Source organism: Scyliorhinus torazame, chromosome 1 (genome assembly GCF_047496885.1).
Source record: "Scyliorhinus torazame isolate Kashiwa2021f chromosome 1, sScyTor2.1, whole genome shotgun sequence".
Lineage (NCBI taxonomy): Eukaryota > Metazoa > Chordata > Chondrichthyes > Carcharhiniformes > Scyliorhinidae > Scyliorhinus > Scyliorhinus torazame.
Genome location: NC_092707.1, coordinates 17,327,906 through 17,347,822, shown reverse-complemented (window position 1 = coordinate 17,347,822; position 19,917 = coordinate 17,327,906). Strand labels below are relative to the sequence as shown.

Genomic DNA, 19,917 nt, shown 5'->3' with positions numbered 1-19,917 from the left:
CTCTCCTCAGTCCTCCCTTCACGCTCTCCTCAGTCCTCCCTTCACGCTCTCCTCAGTCCTCCCTTCACGCTCTCCTCAGTCCTCCCTTCACGCTCTCCTCAGTCCTCCCTTCACGCTCTCCTCAGTCCTCCCTTCACGCTCTCCTCAGTCCTCCCTTCACGCTCTCCTCAGTCCTCCCTTCACGCTCTCCTCAGTCCTCCCTTCACGCTCTCCTCAGTCCTCCCTTCACGCTCTCCTCAGTCCTCCCTTCACGCTCTCCTCAGTCCTCCCTTCACGCTCTCCTCAGTCCTCCCTTCACGCTCTCCTCAGTCCTCCCTTCACGCTCTCCTCAGTCCTCCCTTCACGCTCTCCTCAGTCCTCCCTTCACGCTCTCCTCAGTCCTCCCTTCACGCTCTCCTCAGTCCTCCCTTCACGCTCTCCTCAGTCCTCCCTTCACGCTCTCCTCAGTCCTCCCTTCACGCTCTCCTCAGTCCTCCCTTCACGCTCTCCTCAGTCCTCCCTTCACTCTCTCCTCAGTCCTCCCTTCACTCTCTCCTCAGTCCTCCCTTCACTCTCTCCTCAGTCCTCCCTTCACTCTCTCCTCAGTCCTCCCTTCAGTCTCATCTCTGTCCACTGAAGAGGAAGAAACAATTGTTCAATTTGTACGCTTTCTTCTAAGCATCAAATTCATTCCAAGTTCCTGCCAATACTTAGAGACAGACTATTTATTTCAAAAACGATTAATCTAAATTATTGGATAATTGAAACCATTAAGTTTCAAATGACAACTTTGCTTTCTTAATTAAACTGCTCAATACAATTAAAAAACATTTTTAAAAGAAAGAAATTTAGAGCACCCAATTATTTCTTTCCAATTAAGGGGCAATTTACCGTGGCCACTACGCCTAACCTGCACATCTTTGGGTTATGGGGGTGAGACCCACACAGACACGGGGAGAATGTAAAAACTCCACAGACAGTGACCAGGGGCCGGGATCGAACCCAGGTCCTCAGCGCCGAGAGATAGCAGAGTTAACCACTGCGCCACCGTGCTGCCCTGCTTAATTCAAATTATTGGATAATTCAAGGTTTTGTATCATAGCAAAAAAAAAAAAAAAAAAAATTGCTGAGACATCCTGATGCCCACACAACCAGGCCACTGAAAAAAAACTGCTCCGAGCTGCTGCACCAGCAAGTTCCTTATTGCATTTAATGTCAAGATCTAAAGCATTCATGAAGCGCATCACCTCCATACTCCCAGTACGCCTTGATCCACTGCAATTCACATACCGCTGCAACCGGTCCACATCAGACACCATTTCCCTGGCCCTACACTCATCCCTAGAGCATCTCGAAAACAAGGACTCCTACATTAGACTCCTATTTATTGACTACAGCTCCGCCTTCAACACCATAATCCCAGCCAAGCTCATATCAAAGCTCCAAAACCTAGGACTTGGCTCCCCACTCTGCAACTGGATCCTCGATTTTCTGACCAACAGACCACAATCAGTAAGAATAAACAACACCACCTCCTCCACAATAGTCCTCAACACCGGCGCCCCGCAAGGCTGCGTACGTAGCCCCCTACTCTACTCCCTGTACACACACAACTGCGTGGCAAAACCTGGTTCCAACTCCATCTACAAGTTTGCTGACGATACGACCATAGTGGGCCGGATCTCGAATAACGCCGAGTCCGAATACAGGAGGGAAATAGAGAACCTAGTGGAGTGGTGTAGCGACAACAATCTCTCCCTCAATGCCAGCAAAACTAAAGAACTGATAATTGACTTCAGGAAGCAAAGTACTGTACACACCCCAGTCAGCATCAAAGGGGCCGAGGTGGAGATGGTTAGCAGTTTCAAATTCCTCGGGGTGCACATCTCCAAAAATCTGTCCTGGTCCACCCACGTCGACGCTACCACCAAGAAAGCACAACAGCGCCTATACTTCCTCAGGAATCTAAGGAAATTCGGCATGTCCACATTAACCCTTACCAACTTTTACAGATGCACCATAGAAAAGCATCCCATCGGGCTGCATCACAGACTGGTATGGCAACTGCTCGGCCCAGGACCGCAAGAAACTTCAGAGAGTCGTGAACACCGCCCAGTCCATCACACAAACCTGCCTCCCATCCATTGACTCCATCTACACCTCCCGCTGCCTGGGGAAAGCGGGCAGTATAATCAAAGATCCCTCCCACCCGGCTTACTCACTCTTCCAACTTCTTCCATCGGGCAGGAGATACAGAAGTCTGAGAACACGCACGAACAGACTCAAAAACAGCTTCTTCCCCGCTGTTACCAGACTCCTAAATGACCCTCTTATGGACTGATTTCATTAACACTACACCCTGTATGCTTCATCCGATGCCAGTGCTTATGTAGTTACATTGTATATGTTGTGTTGCCCTATTATGTATTTTCTTTTATTCCCCTTTCTTCTCATGTACTTAATGATCTGTTGAGTGGCACGCAGAAAAATACTTTTCACTGTACCTCGGTACACGTGACAATAAACAAATCCAATCCAATCCAATTCCAACAGTTCCTATGCTGAAAGTATGAATCCATTTGGGTGTCTAACATGAGCTTCAAGACGTTAAATTTGAAACAGAAACAATGTCAAAATTAACATGACTTCAGCATGTAAACTAATGCTGCAGTTTTTGTACTTGTTGCAGCTTAATCTAGGAAGGGGAAAAAAATCAGTACTGTATCAAAATTACATTGACAGGTTTCCATTTGCACAGCAAGGGGTCAATGAATTGGAATTCAACGATGCAATCACTTAGCACTAATAATAGGACACTGAACTTGATCTTTGCTGACCCTGATCTTTGCTGACCCTTCTGAAATAATTACTTGAAAACTGACAGAAGGTGGAAAGGGAAGTGAAAGCACAGGATAGATGGAGTAGCCAAGTAAAAACACCACGACAATGATCAACATTATTTTGATACGTGGCTATTGACAATGTATTGCAGCATGCATGGTTAAAGATTGCAGCAATCATTACAGAGGGCAAATTCTTACCTCCTTGATCGCCTTCCATTAGCCCTTGTGGGTGCCCTTCGACCCACAGTGGAATAATCTGGTTCTGGCTCCCCATCCAATTCGTATCCATCATCATCAGGTCCTAGACTTCTATGGTCATCTTCGAGTCCATAAGGTTCTGGCTGGAAGCGTTCTGGTTGAGATCGGTTCAGATCAACACTGCCGTCTGGCTGCACTTGTGGCTGGGCAACAGCATACTTGTTTCTATTCAGCAGCGTGTAACTTTCATCCAGTCTGTAGTTGTCTCGTGGCATGTAAGCATAACGGGGGCGGTAATGAACTCCTCGTGACAAGCTCCCATAGTTATCCGATACATCTGTAAACCCATCCTGGCCAGTGTACGAACGGTACATTTCATGCCGATTCTCGCACGCATCTGGATAGTTGTTATAGGCCCTGGTTAAAGTAGAGTTTGCCTGTGGCGTGATGTAACGGTCTCCATTTTTCATATATCTTCTGTCAATGGAATCTGTACAACTGCCAGCAGGAGATGACCCCTCTGCAGGCAATCCATCTGGCCCAAGTGGCACCTGCCGAACTGTACGGGTTGTCACTGTTTTAACTACTTTAGTAACCTGCAAACACAAATTTAATATGTTCACAGCAATAGAGTAATATTAATCTCACCCCAAACATAACACACCGGCCCACACACACAACAAGCCAGATTTAGGGATGTCTTGATAATGCATGGGAACTGAAGTAGAAGATTGGTATTTATTTAAACATCTCTCTTGATACTTAAATGAAGGTTGTTTTTTTTGTAAGTGTCTGTGATGTGTCACTGACATGAAATTTATCTTTCACAGTAAAAATATTACCGACTGCAAGTACATAAAATGCCACCCACATGCATGAACCAGGAAGAAATAATGGACAAATGAATATTAGGCAGTAAATACATTAAATTATGTAGGACTTTGAGTGTGATTAAAAGTGGTCTCAGAACGCAAAAGGACATTTTCATGCTATAACATGGATTAGATCAAGGCTTAACTAGATGTTAAAAAAACTAAAACTGTTTTATGGTGAACTGGGATAACCAGCAGAATAGTTTGTGAATGCTTGAGATCCCCCGATGTTCCTCTTCCTGCCTGTCAAATGTACTTCCTTTCCTTCCTGCGCACAAGGTACCAGCTACTTGACGACCATACCTAGTGTTTCTTTCCAACTTGCTGTAATTCATGTACAAGCCCGTACAGTGGCAGTTCAACTTTGTGTTCTCACATACCAAGATGGACGTATCAGGTAAGGAAACCCCAGGCATATTTCCCTCCCCAACCTGGAGTGCTGAGACTCACCGCAAAGGAGAAAAACGGAGAATTGCGGACCTTGATCATTGCAGCTTAGCTACTTAATGCCTTAAGCAACTGAGTTCCTGGGGGTGCTGCAACACTAAACACACTGTGCCATTTGAGGGGGGGCGGGGGACAGGGGGCGGGGGACAGGGGGCGGGGGACAGGGGCCCCCGGGGGCCAGAGACAAAGAGAGAGACAGACAGAGATAAATGTATAAATAAACAAAATTATATAACATACATAAATAAATGCAAGTGTAACAAATTTATAAACATTTCATCTCCAGTATTTCTAACTAAATAAACCATGGGGGTTAATTACATTAGGGGGAGAAAACACAAATGGATTCCTAACTCTTGTGATTACCAAACATCACAGAAGACAAACATCATCCACTTCCCACTGCTGGTCATACATCAGTCCAATTTGAAATACTGCAGAGGCATGGACAAAACTATAACTCTGTCATCCTGTCCATTACAGCAGGGAGGTAAATTCATCATGTTCACAACAAAGAGCATGCAGAAGGTAAACTGAACAGCGTGTTTTCTGCTCAAACATTAAATATTAAAAGTGTTCAATTTACAAGCCAGACCAAACCGATTCAAGAGATGTCAAACACTCAGTAAATAATTCCTTTCATACATACATTAAAAATGCACTCATTTTGTTGATCTTGACTTGCAAAGAACATTAATGGTTGGGAAAGTCAGATCTTTACAGGCATGAGAATATTTTTCACAAATTTGTTTTCCCTTGAAAATTTTTTTTACAATACCCAATTCTTTGTCTTTTCAATTAAGGGACAATTTAGCGTGGCCAATCCGCCTACCTGCACATCTTTGGGTTGTGGGGGTGAAACCCACACAGACACGTGGAGAATGTGCAAACTCCACACGGACAGTGACCCAGAGCCGGGATCGAACCTGGGACCTCGGAGCCGTGAGGCAACAGGGCTAACCCACTGCGCCACCGTGCTGCCCCTACTCATTTCTGAGTCCTCTCCTTCCATCAAGTTCCTTCCTGGCGGGAAGAGTGCAAGCGATAAAAATAAATGTGCTGCCAAGGTTCCTCTTCCGACTCAGATCATTCCCGATCTTCCATGCCCAAATCCTTCTTCACCAGAGTTGACAAACTGATCATGGTCTTTCTCTGGGCAGGAAAGAATCCTAGGATACAGAAAATCATCCTACAAAGAGGGCGCCACATGGGAGGCCTGGCTCAACAGAGTACGGGGATGGTTGGGAGAGTCAGAGGCGGAATGGGACCAGATGGAGGAGACCTCCGGGCACTGGCCACCGCCTCACTCTCAGCACCCCCCCAACCACATTCAAGGAGCCTGGTGGTAGGAGCCGCATCAGGACCTGGAACCAGTTCAGGCACCACTACAAACAGTGTCGCAGCCCCCATCTACAGACCATAAATTTATATTGGCAAAAATAGACGCCACTTTTAAGACGTGGAGAGAGTACGGAGGGATACTAACGGTGAGGGACATGTACGCAGACAATTGATTGGCGACCCTGGGAGAACTAACAGAAAAGCTCTCCCTAAAGAAAATGAGCTTTGATACTTACAGCTGGAAGACTTCCTCTGCAAGGACAGCAAGATGTTCCCCCAGATACTCGAACACGCCCTACTGGACAGACTTCTTGAACTGGACCCGCTAGGGGAAGGCAAATTTGGCGATGTATATGGACGACTGTTAAAAGAGGCAAGGGCCCCATGGGATGAGATGCAACAAAAAACAGGAGGAGCTGCTGAGCATGGAAACAGGGCGAGGACTCGGAATCAAAGCACTGCACAGGGTCAACTCCACCTCCTGATGCGCAGGGCTGAATCTAACGCAACTAAAGGTGGTGTACCTAACCAGCACATGGATGAGTGGGTTCTCCGAGGTGGAGATAAGGGGCTGGTTTAGCACAGTGGACTAAACAGCTGGCTTGTAATGCAGAACAAGGCAGCAGCGTGGGTTGAATTGCCGTACCGGCCTCCTCGAACAGGAGCCGGAATGTGGCAACTAGGGGCTTTTCACAGTAACTTCATTGAAGCCTACTTGTGACAATAAGTGATTATTACCCACATGTTCTGGCTCTGCCCCAGACTCGACGGGTTCTGGACCGCTTTCTTCGAGGCCATGTCCAGGGAGGTTGGAGTATAGATGGAGTCATGCCAGTTAGTGGCCGGTCTTCGGGACATTTGAACATCCAGAACTCTTTACAGGGAGAGGGACCGACGCCCTGGTCAGAGAAAGGAGGGGGAGGGAGGGGGGAACACCCACACCACAGAGAGGAAAAGGGGAAGTAGGGCCTACGTACCGGAGGTTGCAGGTGCCCACACACGGACGACCCAGACAACATGTAAATTGTGGGTAGACCCAAGAAACGCAAGAAAACGCTCAGAACATGAAGCCATCTGCCTACATTTGCACTAAAGCCAATCAATGCAATACAAATAGACTACTGGTTACTTTTTACTGTAGTTTTTTTAAAATCGGTATTTGTGTCTTGGCTTGCTCGCTCATTTCTTGTGTTCTCCAATTTCTGTTATTTATTGTCATTTTGGATTTGTGTTTTTCTTTGTTTTTTCTGTTACCTCATTACTAAGTTTTTCCCAGTATTTTTCATATACACTCATTCCTTTCTTTTTTTTTTTTAAATTTAGAGTACCCAATTCATTTTTTCCAATTAAGGGACCATTTAGCGTGGCCAATCCACCTACCCTGTACATCTTTGGGTTGTGGGGACGAAACCCACGCAAACACGGGGAGAATGTGCAAACTCCACACGGACAGTGACCCAGAGCCGGGATCGAACCTGGGACCTCAGCGCCGTGAGGCAGCAGTGCTAACCCACTGTGCCACCGTGCTGCCCTTACACTCATTTCTGAGTCCTCTCCTTCCATCAAGATCAACAGAAAACCCCTACCAATCGTGGAATCTCTCTCATACCTGGAGAGCCACCTCTCCTCTAAGGCAGACTATAATGCGAAGATCAAACATCATCTTCAATCCGCGACTGCCTCCTTCAGAGCCCCAAGGAAGAGAGTCTTTGATGACCGGGACATCCATATTGACACCAAGATCCTTGTCTACATTGCGGTCGTCCTCACAACTCCTTTATACGGTTCAGACTGTACAGACACCACCTCAAGGACTTGGAGAGGTATCATCAATGCTGTCTGAGATGGATTCCCTCCATCAGCTGGAAGGAGAGGCCTTCTAACATCAGTGTCCTTGAAGAAGCCAAGAGCACCAGCATAGAGGTCATGATCATCCAAAACCAACTCTGCTGGAGCAACTACGTGCTTCGGGTGTCCCAGTCCCGACTGCCAAAGCAAATCGTCTTTGCCCAGTTCAAGAATGGCTTCCAAACAAGAGGAGAACGAAGGAAGTGCATCAAAGTGACACTGAAGGCTTACCTCAAAAATGCAACACAGACACACGCCTGGGAGACCCTTGCTAAGAAGAGGCTGACTAGAAGGAATCTCCTGATTGAAGGGACGCAATTCTTCAAGGACACCTGATGCCAAGGGGGAGGCCTGGAAAAGGAGCCAGGGAAAAGAATACCAACGATCTAGAGTCCAAGGACTGATCTCACCTCCTGGAAATACCTGCCAAGTGACTGTTCTAAGATGCGGCTCCAGGATTGGGCAATAACCTACAGAATCCATGACCATTACAGCCATGCAATAACCACAGAACCCATGACCAGTAACACTGTTTCTTAGGAGGAAAGTCATACTGTTTAGTGAGTGATCGCCAAAGAAGAATACTTTACAAAGTGAGTATACACCACAGTAGTGGGCCGTTGCTGTGAAACCCATTTTCTTAAGAAATTGTACAATAATGTGGCCAAATGAGTACATTGATAAAAGAATAAATCAAATGATGATTCTATTGTCATAAACCACACTGATGTTATCTGCGAGGGTATCCCAACTTGGAACACCGGTTGGTGGGGATGTATAGTTTTATTTTTGGAATGGTGGGAGGAGTCAAGTGATACCCTAGTGAGAATAAGCAGCCCAGTCGGCATCTAACAATTAAATACTACTTATTAAATTAAAGAAAAGACAAATACACATGAACAGGACTACACTATGCTATGATAATCATGCCTGAGAAATGTCTTTTCCTGGTCCAGCAAAGATATTTAAACTCCCTTTACCAAGCTTCATGCACTGCTTGGGCTCTAAGACTTGGAGCCTCTTAGAAGCAAAACGGACCCCCTCAGATGTAAAACCGGCCTCCAGGCTGCTCGATGTCAACGGATCTCCCTGCTACTGAGGGTGCTGGCAATTATACCATTTCTCCCCTTCAATTCCGAATTGTGCATTTGGCTGTCAGTTTCGAGAAATTAGATGTTTAGCCCTCATTGATCGCAGCTATGACAGAATGGTGGAGCAGCCACAATGGGCCAAATGACCTAATTCTGCTTCTATATCTTATGAACTTATGACCAGAAACCCAACTGGACAAGCCATATAAATACTGTGGCTACAAGTGTAGGTCAAGGGCTAGGAATCCTGCAGCGACTAACTCACCTCCTGACTCCCCAAAGCCTATCCACCACCTACACAGCACAAGTCAGGAGTGTGATGGAATACTCCACACACATGAATGAGTACAGTTGCAACAACACTCAAGAAGCTCGACACCATCCAGGGCAAATCAGCCCGCTGAATTGGCACTCCTTCAACAAACACTCACTCCCTCCACCACTGACGCACAGTAGCAGCAATGACCATTTATAAGATGCACTGCAGCAACTCCTTAGCACCTTCCAAACCCGTGACTACTACCATCTAGAAGGACAATGGCAACAAATACATGGGAACACCACAACTTTCTCAAGGGCAATTAAGGATGGGCAACAAATGCTGGCCCAGCCAGTGAATCCCAGTTAGAATAATTTGTTCCCTTAAGACAAGTTCTTTTTGAATTTGTACCCAAACAGGCGCTGCTGTGTGGCAACTAGGGGATTTTCACAGTAACTTCATTGCAGTGTTAATGTCAGCCTACTTGTGACACTAATAAAGATTATTTGGGACAGTCAAAGAAAGAGGAAACATATGAAGCTTGCTTCAGGGTGGCGAAGTATGCTATGGAATGGTACGATAAACATGAAACAGGTATAAAGTATCTGAGAAGGATACATGAACAGGCGGGCGGGTCTGAGGGCAGGTGACAGAGCCACCCTCACCCAAAAATGGTGTCACAAATTAAAAAACAACAATGATCTCTTACCTTAGTTTCAGTTCTTCTTATAGTTCCATCATCTGATGTCACCACAGATACATGGGAGGTGGGAGTCCCTGGGTCCTCTTCAACAGTAACAGTTTCTTCCACTAACTCTTGCGGCTCCTGCATTGTTTTTGAAGTCTGGCTACAGGGGCTTTGCTCCTGAAAATTGAACATGACATGCGTAAGCACATATTATTACATTAGTGTTGATCAGATCAGTTTGTCCTTAGGTATACAAGTTCACCTAATGTAATTAAAAGAATACATTATATATTTCACTGCCACTTTAAGAGGAATTCATTACTTTCCCATGATTCAGGGTGCTAGTGTCAGAAGCAGCCAAAGTTACAGTATAGGCAAAGTAGCAAAAAGCTCTGGGGCGAGAAGTTCAGATCCAGAATGAATAAGATGCCAAACCAAAAGGAGGGTGAATACACAAGAGTCTGGGGGTGAAACATTTGTGGATTAGTTTACAGACAGGATACAGTGAATAGAGATAAATGGGCATTCTCAAGTTTGCGGGCTGTGACTAGTTGAGTGCCATAAGGATCAATGCTGGGACCTCAGCTATTTACAATCTAAATCAATCATTTAGAAGAGAGAGAGTAATGTATCCAAGTTTGCTGATGATACAAAGCTAGGTGGGAATGCAAGCAGCGAATGTGGTGAAGTGACAAGTTATTCATTTTGGTCATACGAAGAGAAACAGAATGTTGTTTTTTTTCCAGTGTGAAACTTGTAAATATTGATCTTCAGAGACACGTGTGTACTCACGCAAGGAACATGAAACATTTAGCGTGCAGCCACAGCAAGCAATGAGGAAAGCAAATGGTATGTCAGCCTTTACTACGAGGAAATTGAAGTACAATAAAAGAATCTTGCTACGGTTGTACAGGGCTTTGATACCACATCTGCAGTACAGTGTGCAGCACGATGTACAAATCGCCATATTGTTTACTTTCACTGGAGCTGGACGGCAAAGTTTCATGAGATTGGTCACTGGCATGAGGGGCTGAGGAAATTACGTCGATATGCTCCAGAGTTAAAAAGAATGCAAGATGATCTTGTTGAAATATTCATGGTTATGGCTTGATAGGGTAGATACTGAGAGAGATTGTTAACAAAAGGGCAGAGTTTCAGCAGAAGGGGCCGATTTAGGACAGAGATGAGGAGAAATTCCTTCACTCTTGCAAATTTTTTTCTCTACACCAAAGATTCGTGGATGCGGATTCATGGAATTATATTCCTGGACAGATGGACAGATTTTTGATCTCACGGGGAATCAAGGAATATGGGGAGCAGGCGGGAAACTGGTTGATGTCCAAGATCAACTGTGACCATAGTGAATGGTGGAGCAGGCTTGACAGGCCATATAGCCTTCGCCTGCTTCTATTTTGTATGTTTTTATGTGTGGCCAGTCTGCCTTTACTTCTACGTGTTTGTCTCCAAAGCCAAGAAAATGTTTTCGGCATTCAATTTGAAGAGGTAGAATTCCGAATGGACTACAGAAAATACAACATGGATGCCGCCTGATATAAAATGGACTCTGTCAATGTTCTTGACCCTATGTTATTATCAGTGTCTGTTGCTGAAGTAAGTAAAGCTTTGTGAAAAACAAGTGACACACAAGCTGCATCCGCAGAGACAATTAGCTGTTCGCAAACTTGTCCAATTTCGGTATTGTTAGCTACTTAGCTAACGGACCGGACAAAGGGGCCTCAAATAAAGGAACTAGCAAGGAATGAGGAACCACTTGTTCAATGTGGCTGTATGCAACCATTACCTATGTAATGGGACACAAACTACCAATGAGAGGCTATAGGAGCTATCTTGTAGCCATTTATGGCATTGAAGATGCATGTTATGGAGTGTGAGACGAACAGAATTGATTGGGTATATGTAAATGCAAATGCAAACTAATTCCGTTTCCCTTCTGTATATTAACCTAGTGCGACCTCAGCTCAGGCGAGAAAGGGTGCTGCAGACCATGGGGGTCAAGGGCCTTTCTCCCAAAATTCTGAAAATTAATAAATCACTTCTTCACTCACGCAAAGGGCTATTCGTGAATATTTTCACCTACAAATTTAAGCCAATATGTATACTTAAGAGATCATCTGACTACAATCTTGTCAGCCAAATACCCTAATGAAACATATCTGGGTTATTGGTTCACTACACAAACTGTTAGCAGTGAAACTAGAATTCTTCAATCTTAATGCTTGCTCACAAAAGCTGCTCCAGCTGTTCAGAAATACTCAGTACGTATCCAAAGAGCACCACTTTCACTTGCCCATCTTTTCCTCATGTCAGCACATTAGTCAGGAATGGCTTCTCCACGTATGGATGATCACAGTTTACCATCATTGCCCGAGAGATGGTATGCAAAACCTCCAACTTACCCATTAATATGCAAGTGAAACCTCCAAATCTTGCCATGCTAAAAATCACCACTGAATCAATGAGACATATTTCCCAGTTAGTCATCTCTGGCACCATTTTATTATGCTACTTAAAAATAGCAACTGGTTCAATGCAGTATTAATTGGGGACTATTGCAGATAGTCATGTCTATTTCATCTCTTGTTTACTGCAAGTATTGTCCCAACCACATATCCTACAACGAGGTTCAGTTTAGCACAATCTGAAATGCTTTTTCGTAATAGGTCTGACAAACATCCTGATCTAGACAAATCTACATTGCAACTTTGTGATTCTATTATTCAACCTGTCTTAGGTACTTCCGACTCTGATCCTCCCAGCTCCAACATACAATACAGCTGCAAAGAGTAAAATAGGCCACATACAAGTTAAAATATGGAAATAATCCAACTTCTAGGTTAAATTAGGTTACATAAAATATATTCTAACTAATGATCTTACAATTACCAAAACTCACATTTCATAATTTATTTTATATAGCTACAAGAAATAGTTCAAAACAGCATATATTTCAGCCCATCACTCCAAGAGCTATCCATTCCTCAGTGACTCCGAACTTAAATAAAACCAAGGTTCTGAACTGCAGCCTTCCCCCCCCACCCCCCCAATACCGCTGCACATTTTTCAAGAATAAAGAGCTATTCACAATCCACATCAATTATTTGGATGTGGGGGTTAAACGTAATACTCCATGTTTGCAGATGATACAAAACTAGGTGGAAGCGTCAGTTGCGAGGAGGATGCAAAGACACTTCAAGGGGATTTGGAGTGACGAAGGGCAGCACTGTAGCATTGTGAATAGCACAATTGCTTCACAGCTCCAGGGTCCAAGGTTCGATTCCGGCTTGAGTCACCGTCTGTGCAGAGTCTGTACATCCTTCCCGTGTGTGCGTGGGTTTCCTCCGGGTGCTCCGGTTTCCTCCCACAGTCCAAAGATGTGCAGGTTAGGTGGATTGGCCATGATAAATTGCCCTTACTGTCCAAAATTGCCCTTAGTGTTGGGTGGGGTTACTGGGTTATGGGAATAGGGTGGAGATATTGACCTTGGCTGGGGTGCTCTTTCCAAGAGCCGGTGCAGACTCGATGGGCCGAATGGCCTCCTTCTGCACTGTAAATTCTATGATGATAAGTGAGTGGGTAAAAATTTGGTAGATGAAATACTGCATGGAAAAATGGGGAAAAGTAGAAATACAGAACATTTCTTAAACGGAGGGGTAGGGAAGTGTTGTACTTCATAGAATTTACAGAGAAGGAGACCATTCGGCCCATCGACTCTGCACCAGCTCTTAGAAAGAGCACCCTAGTTAAGCCCACATCTCCACCCTATCTCCGTAACCCCAGCTAACCTTTTTTGGACACTAAGGGCAATTTATCATGGCCAATCTATCTAACCTGCACATCTTTGGACGATGGGAGGAAACCGGAGCACCGGAGGAAACCCACGCAGACACGGGGAGAATGTGCAGACTCTGCACATAGTGACCCAAGCCGGGAATCGAACTTGGGACCCTGGAGCTGTGAAGCAACAGTGCTAACCAACGTGCTACCGTGCGGGACTTGAAAGGGACTTGAAAGGGACTTGAAAGGGACTTGAAAGGGACTTGAAAGGGACTTGAAAGGGACTTGAAAGGGACTTGAAAGGGACTTGAAAGGGACTTGAAAGGGACTTGAAAGGGACTTGAAAGGGACTTGAAAGGGACTTGGGCATTCGTGCTCAGGAATCACCAAAGGCCAAGATGCAAAAACAGCAATGAATTAGGAAGGCAAATAGCACATTGGCTTTTATTACAATAGGATTCAAGTATAGAAGTAAAGGGGTCTTATTACAATTATGTACATCTTGGTGAATATACAGCCGCAGTCTGTGCAATGTTCAGCTCATTGTCCAAGGAAAAATATTCTTGCCATAGAGGGAGTATAATGAAGGTTCACCAAACTAATTCCCTGGATGGAGAGATTGTGCTATGAAGAGTTTAAATGGACTGGGCCTTTATTCTCTGCAGTTTAGAAGCACGAGAAGTGATCTCATTCAAACATACAAAATTCTTATGGGACTCAACAGGGTAAGTGCAGCAAGGATGCCTCCCTTGGGTTCTCGAACCAGGGACAAAATAACACATTCCATGGATCATGTTCCCCAAAACACTAGTGAAAAGTGTAAAATACCTTTTGCTTAAAAATAAACTTGCAATTTGTTCGGTGGTCTAGATAATACATTGCCTGTGATATATAGAGCATAACATCCCCAAGTATCATCATGCTTTTTCCAATTCAGACAGCAATGACACAGAACAGTGTCCAAATAACTATCAAAAGTACACCAGTTTATTATTTCTAAAAACAGCTCATTACACAGTTGACAGTACTTCTTGCGAGCAACTACACTGGGCATTTATGTAACAATTAAAAAAAAAAACTTCCAAAAAAACGGCAAATTAATAGTTCAAAACTGGTGTGCAAACCGGTTGTTGCATTTACTGGCATAAGTGATTATTATTTCAAAGTCATAATTGGTTGGAAGTAAATAACAAAGTTGATATGTCCTGATGTTAGATGACTATAACTACATTTTCTTTCATTAGCACACTCAGAATACTATAGTTGCTCGGAGATATTCTATTGTTTTACATGGTTGACACATACCACTGTTAACGGAGTGGAATGCTCAATCTCGTTTCATCCATGACTCTTGCATTCAATACTGTGCTTCAATCTCAACAATGACTGCACCATTCAAAACCAAAGCAGAAGGACAGTATCCGAACTCACCTAAACCCCAACAGTGTAAGCCAACAAAAGTTATTTATTTAGATTAGCAACCCAATCAGAATTCTCGTCAGCCCAAGCTTTCATGATATAAACAACTAATCTCACTTCCACATTCATGTTCAGCTTGATTTTGTATAAAAGGATACTGCACTTCAAACAATAGCATTTAATTCCTCCACAATCACACTTCCTGCTCCAGACACTCCTGCACGGATTATAAACATTTGCAATTTTATACAGGATGAGACACAAGCAACTCAGTTCAACCACAAAAGAAGCAATCACAGGTGAGATCTTCATAGCCTCATCACAATTAAAAAGTGGTGTGGGGGTGTGTCTGTGTGTAGGTGTGTGTGTGTGTATATGCGTGTGTGTGCACGGCTGTGGAGAGATAATAAACAGCATTATCAATGCTGAATCCTCCACTATCAACATCCTGGGAGTTTCCATTGACTAGAACTAGCGATAGAAACAACTGTGGCTACAACAGCAGAACAGAGGCTGAGAATTCTGCCGAATAACTAACCACAAAACTCCCAAAGCCTATCCATCATCTACAATACATAAGTCAGGAGTACGAATAAGTGCAGCTCCAATAATACTCGAAGATTGACAAACCTGCTTGACTAGCACCAGATCCGCAAATATTCACTCCCTCCAGTGACAATGCACAGTCGCAGCAGTGTAACATCTACAAGATGTACTGCAAGAACTCACCAAGGTTCTTCAAACAGCACCTTCTAAACTCATGACCACCACCATCTAGAAGGACATGGGCAGCAGATATAAAAAGGAATACCATGAGCTGCATGTTCCTCGCCAAGCCACTCACCATCTTGACTGAGAAATATACTGCCGTTCCTTCACTGTCGCTGGGTCAAAATCCAGGAATTCCATCCAACAGTAGAGTGTACCCAAGCCACGTGGACTGCAGCACTTCAAGAAGGCAGCTCACCACCGTCATCTCAAGGGATAAACAATAAATACTGGAATAGCAGCCAGCAACGCCCACATCCCACGAATGAATAAAAAAAATCAATGCATCAAATGCTTCACAGGAGCATTATTGAACCAAATATATATATATATATATATATATATATACACCAAGTTACACAAGGAGATAACAGAGCAGACAACCAAAATCTTTATCAAAGAGCTGTAGGTTTCAAGCAGTGAAATAATGAAGGGTGAGAGGGGTCAAGAGGTTGAAGGAGATGAATTGCAGAGCTCAAGGCCTTGGCAGTTGAAAGCACAGCCACCAAATGGTGGAACCATTAAAAAAAAAACAACAATAACAACATTTCTCAATGGAGCCAGGGCAGCTTGGTGCAAATCTCAATGCTCATCCAGTCTCCTGCAAGGACTTAAACACACCAGGGTTTGGCAAATAATGGATGACACAACATTTAGTTCCAAGATGAAAATAGCAATGTCGAACATTGATCACCAAGACACAATGGAGACATTCATAGATACATAGATGAGCAGGAGGCGGCCTTTTGGCCCTTCAAGCCTGCTCCGCCATTCATCAAGATCATGGCACGATCATCCAACTCAATAGCTTAATCCTGCTTTCTCCCCATTGCCTTTGATCCCATTCTCCCCAAGTGCTATATCCAGCCTCCTCTTGAATATAGTCAAAGTTTTAGCATCAACTACTTCCTGTGGTAATGGATTCCACAGGCTCACCACTCTTTGGTGAAGAAATGTCTCTATCTCTGTCCGAAATGATTTACCCTGAATCCTCAGGCTGTGACCCCTGGTTCGGGACACACCCATCATTGGTAACATCTTTCCTGCATCTACCCTGTCTAGTCCCGTTAAAATGTTATAAGTCTCTATGAGATCCCCCCCATATTCGTCTGAACTCCAGCGAGAACAATCCCAACCTAGTCAATCTCTCCTCATATGACAGTCCCGTCATCCCTGGAATCAGTCTGGTAAACCCTCGCTTCACTCCCTCGACAGCAAGAACATCCTTCCTCAGAGAAGGAGACCAAAACTGCACACAATACTCCAGGTGTGGCCTCACCAAGGCCCTGTATAATTGCAGCAACACACCCCTGCTTCTATACTCGAAACCTCTCGCAATGAAGGCCAACATACCATTAGCTTTCTTTACCGCTTGCTGCACGTGCATGCTTACCTTCAGCAAATGGTGCACAAGGGCACCCAGGTCCCGCTGCACTCCCCTCTCCTAATTTACAACCATTCAGGTAGTAATCTGCCTTCCTGTTTTTGCTTCCAAAATGAATAACCTCACACTTATCCAAATTATACTACATAAGACATAGGAGTAGAAGTAAGGCCATTCGGCCCATCGAGTCCACTCCACCATTCAATCATGGCTGATTTCAACTCCATTTACCCGCTCTCTCTCCAGAGCCCTTAATTCCTCGAGAAATCAAGAATTTATCAACTTCTGTCTTAAGGACACTCAACGTCCCGGCCTCCACCGCCCTCTGTGGCAATGAATTCCACAGACCCACCACTCTCTGGCTGAAGAAATTTCTCCTCATCTCTGTTCTAAAGTGACTCCCTTTTATTCTAAGGCTGTGCCCCCGGGTCCTAGTCTCCCCTGCTAATGGAAACAACTTCCCTACGTCCACCCTATCTAAGCCATTCATTATCTTGTAAGTTTCTATTAGATCTCCCCTCAACCTCCTAAACTCCAATGAATATAATCCCAGGATCCTTGGACGTTCATCGTACATTAGGCCTACCATTCCTGGGATCATCCATGTGAATCTCCGCTGGACCCGCTCCAGTGCCAGTATGTCTTTCCTGAGGTGTGGGGCCCAAAATTGCTCTCAGTATTCTAAATGGGGCCTAACCAATGCTTTATAAAGCTTCAGAAGTACATCCCTGCTTTTATATTCCAAGCCTCTTGAGATGAATGACAACATTGCATTTGCTTTCTTAATTACGGACTCAACCTGCAAGTTTACCTTTAGAGAATCCTGGACTAGGACTCCCAAGTCCCTTTGCACTTCAGCATTATGAATTTTTTCACCGTTTAGAAAATAGTCTATGCCTCTATTCTTTTTTCCAAAGTGCAAGACCTCGCACTTGCCTATGTTGAATTTCATCAGCCATTTCTTGGACCACTCCCCCAAACTGTCTAAATCTTTCTGCAGCCTCCCCACCTCCTCCGTACTACCTGCCCCTCCACCTATCTTTGTATCATCGGCAAACTTAGCCAGAATGCCCCCAGTCCCGTCATCTAGATCGTTAATATATAAAGAGAACAGCTGTGGCCCCAACACTGAACCCTGCGGGACACCACTCGTCACCGGTTGCCATTCCGAAAAAGAACCTTTTATCCCAACTCTCTGCCTTCTGCCTGACAGCCAATCGTCAATCCATGTTAGTACCTTGCCTCGAATACCATGGGCCCTTATTTTACTCCGCAGTCTCCCGTGAGGCACCTAATGAAAGGCCTTTTGGAAGTCAAGATAGATAACATCCATTTGGCTCTCCTTGGTCTAACCTATTTGTTATCTCTTCAAAGAACTAACAGGTTTGTCAGGCACGACCTCCCCTTACTAAATCCATGCTGACTTGTCCTAATCCGACCCTGCACTTCCAAGAATTTAGAAATCTCATCCTTAACAATCTGCCATTGATTTGCCCACTCGCCCAACCTGTCCAGATCTTGCTGCAGATTCCCTGCATCCTATTCACAATTCAACCTCCCACCTAATTTGGTATCATCTGCAACCTTTGCGATGTTACATTTTGTTCCCTCATCCAAATCATTAATATATATTGTGAATACCTGGGGTCCCAGCCCGATCCCTATGGTACCCCACCGGTTACTGCCTGCCAATTTGAAAATGGCCCATTAATCCCTACTTTTTGTTTCCTCTCTGCCAACCAGTTTTCTATCCACTCAATACATTTCCACCAAACCCATGCGCTTTAATTTTGCATAACAATCTCTTATGCGGGACTTCGTCAAACGCCTTCTGAAAGTCCAAATATATCACATCGACTGGCTCCCCCTTGTCGACTGTACTGGTTACCTCTTCAAAGAATTCCAACAGATTTGTCAAGCATGATTTTCCCTTCATAAATTCATGCTGACTCTGACTGATTCTGCCACTGCTTTCTAAATGTTCCGCTATAAAGTCCTTGATAATGGAATTTTATATCAAGTCTAATATCTTTTGACCAACTCCCAAGGTCCCCATCGGGGAACCACTGTACGAACGAGGAACGTCCATTCAAGTCAGGTAAGCAGTGCAAGGTCGAGCGATGAGTAATTCCACAGTAATTGATCACAAATTCAGAAGGCAAGCGAGTGGAAATACCTCACTGAGGCAATAGAGTGGTTTGGACTAGGGGCAGGGTTAACTTCATGGGTGAAACTCGTATACAACGCCCCAAGGCCAAGCGTACAGACCACACCACCAGCTCTGAATAAGGTCTACAGAGGTACAGGGCAGGGATAGCCGCTGTCTCCCTTCCTGGTCCTCCTGTCAATCAAGCTGCTGGTGATCATCCTGAGAGAGGCAAGAGGTTGAAAGGGAGTTCGAAGGGGAGGTGCAGAGAACACACCGTCTCACTCCGTGCAGATGACATGCTCCTCTACATATCTGACCTGCTAATATTGCGAAGCTCCTAGGAATGTTCGGAGCCTTCTCGGGGTACAAACTCAACGCAGGCGAAAGCGAAGCATCCCCGGTGAACGAGAGAGGAGGAGGGGCAGAGCTGGAAAGTCTACCATTTAAAATAGCTTGAAGCAAATTTGGCTACCTGGGATCTGGATTGCCCACGACTAAACACGGATCCACAAGTGGAACCTGACTAGTCTGGCGGAGGAAGTAAAGTACCCACAGAGATTGGATTCACTCCCCCTTTCCCCGGCGGGGAGGGTACAGATGATCAAGATGAACGTACTGTCCAGGTTCCCCTTCCCGTTTAGATCCATACCGATCTACATCCCCAATTATGAGGGGAAACTGTGGGAACATGTACAGACGAGTTTTAGAAAAGGTTCGTTCCCCACTGGGTGAAACTTGGGAAAAATGGGAGGAAGAGCTAAGGACAGAAATAGGGTGAGGACTCTGGACCAAAACACTGTAGGCCAACTCCACCATCTAATGCGCAAGCAAAGTCT

The 19,917-nt window shown here is 44.7% G+C and overlaps 1 protein-coding gene across 14 annotated transcripts in view; it reads right to left on the bottom strand.

Annotated features, from left to right (window-relative positions):
- arvcfb (ARVCF delta catenin family member b) overlaps positions 1-19,917 on the bottom strand; it is a 546,449-nt gene that overhangs the window by 178,416 nt on the left and 348,116 nt on the right. For 13 of the 14 annotated variants that reach the window (XM_072471369.1, XM_072471451.1, XM_072471186.1 and 10 more), the window contains 2 exons: positions 9,588-9,743; positions 3,021-3,616 (listed from right to left, as the gene is read on the bottom strand). In XM_072471369.1, coding sequence (XP_072327470.1) covers positions 3,021-3,616; positions 9,588-9,743 — 752 coding nt within the window. Of the gene's footprint in view, positions 1-3,020; positions 3,617-9,587; positions 9,744-15,624; positions 15,643-19,917 lie in introns of those variants that run through there. The other variant, XM_072471980.1, reaches the window with a different exon arrangement.